Source organism: Hyla sarda, chromosome 7, assembly GCF_029499605.1.
Source record: "Hyla sarda isolate aHylSar1 chromosome 7, aHylSar1.hap1, whole genome shotgun sequence".
Taxonomy (NCBI): domain Eukaryota; kingdom Metazoa; phylum Chordata; class Amphibia; order Anura; family Hylidae; genus Hyla; species Hyla sarda.
Window position 1 is genome coordinate 78,658,629 of NC_079195.1, and position 10,923 is coordinate 78,669,551.

The 10,923-nt window shown below is 44.7% G+C and overlaps 1 protein-coding gene and 1 long non-coding RNA gene across 2 annotated transcripts in view; one reads left to right on the plus strand and one right to left on the minus strand.

Annotated features, from left to right (window-relative positions):
• Positions 1–2,411, minus strand: part of PLPP4 (phospholipid phosphatase 4) — a 216,043-nt gene extending 213,632 nt beyond the window's left edge. The window contains exon 1 of the mRNA XM_056529752.1: positions 1,874–2,411. Coding sequence (XP_056385727.1) covers positions 1,874–1,932 — 59 coding nt within the window. The 5' untranslated portion in view covers positions 1,933–2,411. The remainder of the gene's footprint in view (positions 1–1,873) is intronic.
• A 6,968-nt stretch (positions 2,412–9,379) lies between these two features.
• On the plus strand, positions 9,380–10,678 carry LOC130281958 (uncharacterized). Its single transcript, XR_008846178.1, has 5 exons — positions 9,380–9,627; positions 9,747–9,883; positions 9,966–10,064; positions 10,149–10,230; positions 10,441–10,678. It is a non-coding gene; the product is annotated as an uncharacterized LOC130281958 (long non-coding RNA).
• Positions 10,679–10,923: the final 245 nt, after the last annotated feature.

Here is a 10,923-nt window from a genome sequence, read left to right on the forward strand (position 1 = left end):
AGGCACCTAAAACAATTAAGAGCCCAAAAAACACATTTATGCAAGTGCAACAAATCAGTTCAGCAGTGTAGAATTCCACGGGCACCTATATAGGTAGCGGTTTGGTTATCTGCCATACGGTTTGTGATCGCTAAATATAAGTGCAACCACTGAAATGCCAGAATAACCATTAATAAAGCCTCAATAATAATCACTGCATCTAGAATATCAAAGTGATTGCATAAAATCAGCAGAAACCCCTGGAGTCATTAGAACTTGTGCTTGACAATGTGGTGACTGAGGCTCTGAGAATATTCCATGTTGAGGCGCATGAAACAGATTGGCTGTGGGTTTTTATTAGGTAATGAAACTGGAAAACAGGGGGAGCTGATCTGTTTCCATACAATAAGGCATTGCTTCCCAAGTAGGGTGCCTCCAGCCGTTGCAAAACTATAACACCCAGCATGCCCAGACAGCCGGCTGTGGGTTTTTATTAGGTGATGAAACTGGAAAACAGGGGGAGCTGATCTGTTTCCATACAATAAGGCAGTGTTTCCCAAGCAGGGTGCCTCCAGCCTTCGGCTGTCCGGGCATGCTGGGTGTTATAGTTTTGCAACAGCTGGAGGCACCCTGCTTGGGAAACACTACAATAAGGAGTTAATGTAAAACTATTATGCATTGATGAAAACATCCAGGATTGTTTATTGTTTTGACATAAATTGTTACATCAGTTTCTCACAGATTCTTGCTGATTGAAATGGAACTATTTACATGTGAAACAACATGCAGAACAGTGGGTGTTACAGTATATACACCATGGTAATAGTATCAGATGCACTGAACTATGCAGAACAGTGGGTGTTATAGTATATACCATGGTAATAAAATCAGATGTACTGAACTATGCAGAACAGGGGGTGTTATAGTATATACCATGGTAATAGGCTCATGCACTGAACTATGCAGAACAGTGGGTGTTACAGTATATACCATGGTAATAGTATCAGATGTACTGAACTATGCAGAACAGTGGGTGTTATAGTATATACCATAGTAATAGTATCATGCACTGAAATATGCAGAACAGTGGGTGTTATAGTATATAACATGGTAATAAAATCAGATGTACTGAACTATGCAGAACAGTGGGTGTTATAGTATATAACATAGTAATAGTATCATGCACTGAACTATGCAGAACAGTGGGTGTTATGGTATATAACATGGTAATAGTATCATGCACTGAACTATGCAGAACAGTGGGTGTTATAGTATATACCATAGTAATAGTATCAGATGCACTGAACTATGCAGAACAGTGGGTGTTATAGTATATAACATGGTAATAAAATCAGATGTACTGAACTATGCAGAACAGTAGGTGTTATAGTATATAACATAGTAATAGTATCAGATGAACTGAACTATGCAGAAGAGTGGGTGTTATAGTATATACCATAGTCAGTATCAGATGCACTGAACTATGCAGAACAGTGGGTGTTATAGTATATACCATAGTAATAGTATCAAATGCACTGAACTATGCAGAACAGTGGGTGTTATAGTATATACCATAGTAATAGTATCATGCACTGAACTATGCAGAACAGTGGGTGTTATAGTATATACCATAGTCAGTATCAGATGCACTGAACTATGCAGAACAGTGGGTGTTATAGTATATAACATAGTAATTGTATCAGATGCACTGAACTATGCAGAACAGTGGGTGTTATAGTATATACCATAGTAATAGTATCATGCACTGAACTATGCAGAACAGTGGGTGTTATAGTATATACCATAGTAATAGTATCAAATGCAATGACCTTGTTTAATTGTTGATAAGCTGCAACACTACACACTAAAATATCACACACAGTCCAGTACTTACACAAAGACCCCGAACAGCAGTGCCCGGATCCCCAGCTCTTCTAATAGTGCCCTCATCATCCACCGGCATCAGAGGCACTGGCACCCTGCACCGGGCTCAGGCACAAAGCTCACCCAGGGATATGCACAACAATGGCAGAGTTTAAGTGAACGATCCTGGGTATATGTGACTGCAGAGCTGCCAGGAAGAAACCAGCGCTGTTATTCTGCTGCTTCCAGGGCTGATCAGGGCGCAGGAAGAGACAGCTGGGATATCCAGGGAGATCACTCCAGAGAGAGTTGTGCTGTGAGGTCAGTAGGAGAGGTCCTTCATGTGATGAGACAGCTGGGATTCACAGACTGCTACATCAGCAGCCACCTATCTATCTCCATCAGCAGCCACCTATCTCCATCAGGGCTGTGTGTGACTCTCTTACTACACAGGTTGTTTTAGACACAAGCCAGGAATCCCCCCTACTGCAACTGCACAGGATCTCCTCAACTATACAACGACTTCAGCAGTGCCTCCTCTGCACACAGGCTCTGCCTCCTACAATGCCAGGAAGATGCCTGCTCCACTGACATTCTATTGCCAACTATTGTATGTCTTCACAACAAGTACTTAAAAGCAGATCCAATTCTTATCTAGAATTATGTGATGGTATAGTATTTATAATGCCATAAATCCAGAATAAATCAGAAGAGGCATCTGATAACACTATGTATGCAAATACACCTAGCTAGCTTTGCGTTCACATGGCCGTCTGTCCCCGTTTTTTTTCCCGTTTAGGTTTCGTTGTTGCTGCTTGTAAACGGATTACAAACGGTTGTAAAATACGCCCATTGGGATTGGGTTGTAAAATAATCCCTATGGGATTTTTTTTTACAATCCTTTCACATCCGTTTGCACCTGTCTGCGCTCATTTACGTTTTTTTTTATGGGCGAAAAGACGGTGCATGTAGTATTTTTTCTTCCGTCAAAAAAGAAAAGAAAAAAAAACAGAAGAAAAAACGTATACAGTAAATTTTACATTGAAGTCTATCCGTTTGCGTTTTTTCAATCGCTTTTTTGATCCGTTTTTACTTCTGAGCATGTTCAGAACAAGAGAGATTTTTTTGGGGTTTACTAACTGAATAATAACAGATCCAAATGGATACAAACGGATAACATCCATTTGCATCCGTTATTTTAAATTTTTTATTTTTGACGGGACTAGAACTGTATGGGTCTAGACGGCCATGTGAACGCAGCCTCAGGCTGTACTGTAATAAAATCGGAACACTAAATTTTTTGCTTTTTTAAATAATGTGTCATTGCCTGCTCCTGGATATTTTTCTAGTAGTACATGCTACTGATAAACATTTAACACATCTCTCTGCTCTAATAGTATATTATTTCATTCTGTGGCTAAATATATAAGTATTAAAGCGAAAAGTAAATAGGAACATGGATGTTACGCCGAGCGCTCCGGGTCCCTGCTCCTCCGCGGAGCGCTCGCGGCGTTCTCTTCTCTGCAGCGCCCCGGTAAGACCCGCTGACCGTGAGCGCTGCACTGTCACTGCCGGCGAGGATGCGATTTGCATAGCGGGACGCGCCCGCTCGCGGGTCGCATCCCAATCTACTTACCTGTCCCGTTTCCCGGCTGTCACGTCCTGGCGCGCGCGGCTCCGCTCTCTAGGGTGCGCGTGCGCCGACTCTCTAAGATTTAAAGGGCCAGTGCACCACTAATTGGTGCCTGGCCCAATCAGTGTAATTAGCTCCCATCTGCTCCATGCCTATTTAACCCACTTCCCCTTCCTGTCCTTGCCGGATCTTGTTGCCTCAGTGCCTAGTGAAAGCGTTTCTGTGTTTGCCTTACCAGTGTTACCAGACCTTCTGCCGTTGCCCTTGACTACGAACCTTGCCGCCTGCCCTGACTTTCTGCTACGTCTGACCTCGCCTCTGTCTAGTCCTCCTGTTCCACACCACTCTCAGCAGTCAGTGAGGTTGAGCCATAACCGGTGGACATGACCTGGTTGCTACCGCCGCAGCAAGACCATCTCGCTTTGCGGCGGGTTCTGGTGAATACCAGTAGCAACTTAGAACCGGTCCACCGGTACAGTCCACGCCAATCCCTCTCGGACACAGAGGATCCACCTCCAGCCTGCCGAATCCTGACAGTAGATCCGGCCATGGATCCCGCTGAGGTGCCACTGCCAAGTCTCGCTGACCTCACCACCGTGGTCGACCAACAAGGACAACAGCTGTCACAGTTGTCCGCCATGCTACAGCAGCTTCTGCCTCTACAACAGCAACCATCTCCTCTGCCAGCTCCTGCACCTCCTCCGCAGCGAGTGGCCGCTCCTAGCCTCCGCTTGTCCCTGCCAGACAAATTTGATGGGGACTCTAAACTCTGCCGTGGTTTCCTGTCTCAATGTTTCCTACACTTGGAGATGTTGTCGGACCAATTTCCCACAGAACGGTCTAAGGTGGCTTTCGTAGTTAGTCTTCTGTCTGGAAAGGCCTTGTCATGGGCCACACCGCTCTGGGACCGCAATGATCCTGCCACAGCCACTGTCCAGTCCTTCGCTGAAGTCCGTAGTGTCTTCGAGGAGCCAGCCCGGGCCTCCTCTGCCGAGACTGCTTTGCTGAACCTAGTCCAAGGAAGTTCTTCCGTAGGCGAATATGCCATCCAGTTTTGTACCCTCGTCTCAGAGCTAGCCTGGAACAATGAGGCCCTCTGCGCGACCTTCAAGAAAGCTTATCCAGCAACATCAAAGATGTACTGGCCGCACGAGAAATTCCTGCTAACCTGTCTGAACTTATCCATTTGGCCACCCGCATCGACATGCGTTTTTCCGAAAGACACCAGGATCTCCGCCAGGAAAAGGACCTTGATCTCTGGGCACCTCTCTCCCAGAATCCTTTGCAATCTACCCCTGTGCCTCCCGCCGAGGAGGCTATGCAAGTGGATCAGTCTCGCCTGACCCATGAAGAGAGGTCGCGTCGCAGAGATAAAAATTTATGCCTGTACCGAACATTTCCTAGTGGACTGCCCTATTCGTCCCCCGCGTCTGGGAAACGCACGCACCCTGTTCACGTGGGAGTGGCGTCCCTTGGTGTGAATTCTGCTTCTCCACGTCTCACTGTGCCTGTGCGGATTTCTCCTTCTGCCAACTCCTCCTTCTCAGCTGTGGCCTTCTTGGACACTGGTTCTGCAGGAAATTTTATTTTGGCCTCTTTTGTTAATAGGTTCAGCATCCCAGTAACCCATCTCGTCAAGCCGCTCTACATTTCTTCTGTCAACGGAGAAAAATTGGACTGCACTGTGCGTTACCGCACAGAACCCCTGCTTATGAGCATTGGACTGCATCACGAAAAAATTGCATTTTTTGTTCTGCCCAACTGCACCTCTGAAGTCCGCCTCGGTCTGCCATGGCTCCAACGTCATTCTCCCACCCTTGACTGAGCCACCGGGGAGATCAAAAATTGGGGTTCTTCTTGCCACAAACGATGCCTCACATCTGCTCCCACTTGTCTAACTCCTGAGGTTCCATCCTTACCGGTCCCTCCCAAGGCTTACCAGGACTTTTCTGATATTTTCTGCAAAAAGCAAGCAGAGATCTTACCTCCTCATAGCCCCCTTCCTGGTACCACTCTGCCCCGTGGCAAGCTTCACCCTCTGCCCCCCCTCCCCATTCCCACTTCTTCTGGAGTTCCTGCCGTAGAGGAAGTAACCCAGGACTTCTCCGTTCTCTGGAAGGAGACTCAAGAATCGCTCCCACTGGCCTCGTCTCATATGAAGGGACAAGCAGATAAAAAGAGGGGGAGACCTAAGGGGGGGGGGTACTGTTACGCCGAGCGCTCCGGTCCCTGCTCCTCCCCGGAGCGCTCGCTGCATTCTCTTCTCTGCAGCGCCCCGGTCAGACCCGCTGACCGGGAGCGCTGCACTGTCACTGCCGGCGGGGATGCGATTCGCATAGCGGAATGCGCCCGCTCGCGGGTCGCATCCCAATCTACTTACCTGTCCCGTTCCCTGGCTGTCACGTCCTGGCGCGCGCAGCTCCGTTCTCTAGGGTGCGCGCGCGCCGGCTCTCTAAGATTTTAAGGGCCAGTGCACCACTAATTGGTGCCTGGCCCAATCAGTGTAATTAGCTCCCATCTGCTCCATGCCTATTTAAACCCACTTCCCCTTCCTGTCCTTGCCGGATCTTGTTGCCTCAGTGCCTAGTGAAAGCATTTCTGTGTTTGCCTTACCAGTGTTACCAGACCTTCTGCTGTTGCCCTCGACTACGAACCTTGCCGCCTGCCCTGACCTTCTGCTACGTCTGACCTCGCCTCTGTCTAGTCCTCCTGTTCCATGGCACTCTAAGCAGTCAGTGAGGTTGAGCCGTTACCGGTGGACACGACCTGGTTGCTACCGCCTCAGCAAGACCATCCCGCTTTGCGGCGGGCTCTGGTGAATACCAGTAGCAACTTAGAACCGGTCCACCGGTACGGTCCACGCCAATCCTTCTCTGACACAGAGGATCCACCTCCAGCCTGCCGAATCCTGACAATGGACACAATAGAAATTGGTTTAGATATTTATCTGAAGTTAAAGTATACCTGTCAGATCCTACAAAACAAACAAATTTGTTAAGGAGAAAGTAGCATCCGGCTCCCAAACGGGATAAAATACTGGCTTTATTGGAAAATATTAAAAACCAAACTGGAACATAATGTGGATAAGAACAAACGAAACGCAACCAACGCGTTTCGACCTGTTAACAAGTCTTAATCATGGTAAGTATAATGGACAAGAAATGCATCTTAAATACTGTGGTAACCGGTGACATCACATAAAGATTTCTAGAAAATGCGGAGCTGGGAGAATGGGTAAAACCCGTAATGGAGTGAACATATAAATAAATAGTAAATTGGACATAAACTATATCTTATTCAAGTGATTAATATATGTAACTTAAGTCATGTTACTCAGTACCTAATCCTGACCATGTACATCTAATTTTTTATGCCTCTATCAACTATAGTTATTATAAAAATCTCTCTTTTCATTAGTTCACAGTGTTAGAAATCCTCTATGGGCAAGGTGTGTGTCCCTCCCTTGTGTTGGTGTGAGGTGATTGGCGCATCTGCTCATGCAGCCTTGTCCATGAATCATCTCTTGTCTATGACCCATGGACAAGCTGCTGCATAACTGGTTAGTGTCCCAGTAGGTATGGGAACCCCTAGTGGTGGGATTTTCAGGAGCCGTTTTCTTTATTAAATATTCAAAAAAAAGAATAATTGAACAACCATATTATGAAAGGTCTTTCATTTTCATCAGTGACCACATATAAAAAGCTTTTGGATCTGACAGTGCCCATTTAAGTTAAATAGTGGACTTAGGCTAGCTTTCCACACTGTTTTTTTTCTGGTGTTTTTTTTTTTTTTTTTTTTTTTTTTAACTGCCACTGCAGTTTTTGAACCATAATCTGAATTGGATCTAGTAGAAAGAAGAAATATAAATCCTTTCTTTATATTTTCTACCCCTTTTGAATACACTTCTGGCTTTAGCACAAACACTGCAGTGGTAGTTTTCCTAAAAACGCAGGAAGAAAACTTGTGTTGAAACTTAGCCTTAAAGTTTTAAAATACTATTTAGCTAGGTTCATACTGGAATTCTTCAGAGAACAGCCTGAGCCAACTGAATAGTATGTCTATGGGAGGGGGCGTGACAGCTAGTATGTAGTCGTCACGCCTCCTCCCATAGACATGAATGGAGGGGTTGTCAGTAATCCAGGCACTGAGTGGAATTCGCTACTTTGGATTGGGGAGATGTTTTTCGCCGGATTATCCTTTTAAGATATAACCCCTTACTTTTTATAGTGGTAAAACACCATCCAGCCTATCTTTAAAATGATCTGATACAGTTTTTTGTAATCTTAGATTTATTGACGTCAATAAAATTATGTCTACATGAAGCTACAGCCTCAGTACAGTATTTACACTGTTTACTTTGTGGCTCGGTTGTGGCAGGTAAACTATTATGGGGTGTCTTTGAGGAACCCTGCATCCAGTAAGAAAGATTGCAAAAAGATTAAGGGGGAGATTTATCAAAACCTGTGTAGAGGAAAAGTTGACCAGTTCCCCATAACAACCAATCCGATCGCTTCTTTCATTTTTCAGAGGTCTTGTTCAAAATGAAAGAAGCGATCTGATTGGTTGCTATGGGCAACTGGTCAACTTTTCCTCCTCACAGGTTTTAAGAAATCTCCCCCTAAGTGCTCAAAATATCAGCTATTATTTTGGGTGTTTAGTATTTGTATTTATTTTGATTCCCAGTTACTGGGCATAGAAGAACTGCCTACTCATTGGCCCTCATTTACTACTGCAAAGCCGACATGTTTTGTCGGGTTGTGCGCCAGATTCTGCCGCATTGCACCATAAATTCTGTCTACGCCAGATTTTGTCGCCAGATTTTGTCGCCAGAATTGAATAAAACCCGATTAACTCTCCATTTTGCTAAGAAAACCCGAAAAGGGGCGTGGCCCCCGGGAAAGGGGGCGCGGTCTCCGAAAAGGGGCATGTTCCTGACATTTTCACAAAAACCCAACATATTTACTTCACATAAAATTTCACATAAAATGTGGTGGATTTGAGCTGAGGAAAACCCAAACAGATCAAAGTGGAAAATGTAGGGACACCTTAGTAAATACCGTGGAAAATAAATTGTGGGGAATTAAAACCCACAAAGAAACCACACAACACTCTTAGTAAATGAGGGCCATTGAATCGCTGCAAATTGCTTCAAATAAATGCTTTCACATGGTAAATTATGATATTAAACGTCAAGCCTTATTCTTCCCAATTCTACAAACTATGGGGGAGGATTATCAAAACCTGTGGAGAGGCAAGGTTGACCAGTTGCCCATAGCAACCAATCAGATCGCTTCTTTCAGTTTGCAGAGGCCTTGTTAAGAATGAAAGAAGCAATCTGATTGGTTGCTATGGGCAACTGGTCAACTTTGAATCTCCACAGGTTTTGATAAATCTCCCCCTATTTGTAGAGTATATTAATGATGTTATATGAAGAGTCTAATGAATTGCCATGCTATTTGTATTTTTTTCTGTGTGTTTTCATGTGTGTATTCTGCTCAATAAGAAATCTCCATGTGGAATAAGACAAGAACACTATGGAGTTTAAGAATGCTGATATAATAAATTACATGGTTGTCAGGACATTCGCCCTGAGGCACAACATATAAAGCTGGAATTATTATATCAGTACCTGCTGATGGTAACAGAACCAAATGAAATGGGCAGTCATGTTATGTGTTATAACCCCAAGAATGAGCAAGGTCATCGAGAGATACAGTAAAGCCATGAAATAAAAGATAATTGAAAGAACTAAAGTGGAGCTTTATGCAGTGTAGGCATCCATTCTGTAGACTAGACCAACATTTACTTTGAGTCAGTTCCATCGCTGAAGCAGAAACCTATTAAAAGGATGTGTTTTTATTAAAGGGGTATTCCCGTGGAAAACTTTTTTTTTTTTTTAGATCAACTGGTGCCAGAAAGTTAAACAGATTTCACCTTAACCATCTAATAGCGAGCGTGCAGGTAGGTTGAGGCGCCACCGGCCGGGGCACATTCAAACTGCCGCCAAATGCTCCTTCCAACAAACCGGATTACCAACAACCATTCCCGGACAGGACTTCAATTCAACACCCTTTAACCATTCCAGGAGCACCCTCATTGAGGGCTCTTAACAGTGATCATTGCGCAGCTGACATCTGCGGGAGCCACACCAGGTACGCCACTCAGTGCTATAACAGTAAGCAGTTATTCATGAAAGTATCTATACATATTACGGACATCCATCAGCCTGCAAGACTAAGTAGGTGACAACATTATATTGCCTATGTTACAGAGTTGAACTGTAGAAAGGGATTTTTTACGCACTTTCAACCTCTGGAGCACCCTCAGGGAGAGCCCACGCAGATACACAGTATCAAGCACTCTCCTCTACAATATCCATACGGATACAGTAATACAGCTCCCTAACAGGTACTAATAGGAACGATACTGCTGAAATCACCAATAGCTCATTGCATTATATACAGATCGATTAACCCATTCTATACCACAGGAATATCACCCCCTCAGTTTACTATATCAGCCGTTCGGACATCTGAACTTGCATATCCCTACCAATATCGCTTGCACCAGCGCGACTGATCCTCTACAGGTAGATCACGCTATACAGACAGAGCTCAAGTCTATTGATACGTATATCATTTCACACAATTAAGCTATCGTGTCTTAATTTTAGTCATTGGGAGAGCACTCCCTCACACCGCTTACAGTTCCATCTGTATTACCAGGACCTCCCTCTCCTCCTACTGCTTATACAGGTCAGTTTTAACTACATAGTTATAATTGTTATGTGTCTGATTCAGCGCTTGCCAATTCAATAATAGATTTGTAAATTACTTCTATTAAAAAATCTTAATCCTTCCAGTGCTTTTTAGTGGCTGTATACTACAGAGAAAAGGTTTTTCTTTTTGGATTTCTCTTATGTCACGACCACAGTGCTCTCTGCTGACCTCTGCTGTCCATTTTAGGAACTGTCCAGAGGAGGAGATATGGGAGCCGGGGTATGGGAGCGCCCGGTTTGCCCTTCCCCCTGCCGGATCCGGAACCCGTATGTACAAAACGTGGTGTGAATGCACCCTAACTTGAAACCAGACTCAACATACAATGCTACGGACAGTCCAGATCTGTGAAATGTGTCACAACTGTAGGAACTGACCAATCAGAATGGGCATTTTACTGGTAAATGTCCTCTATTACTGAAGTGCATGCACTGACTGGCTGTCTGGTAGCGCCCCCTACAGTACAGGGAGGAGCTACAAGTTCTGTACTACTCTTTACCTGAGCCAGGGTTAGTTGCTCCTTTGGACACCAAGTAAGGGTGGCTCCATTTGGCACACTGTGTGTACTGTATAGGACCCTGAAGAAGCTCCTGTCCTCTACATAAAGCATTGTTTCTCAACCAGGGTGCATCCAGCTGTTGCAAAACTACAACTCCCAGCATGCCCGGACAG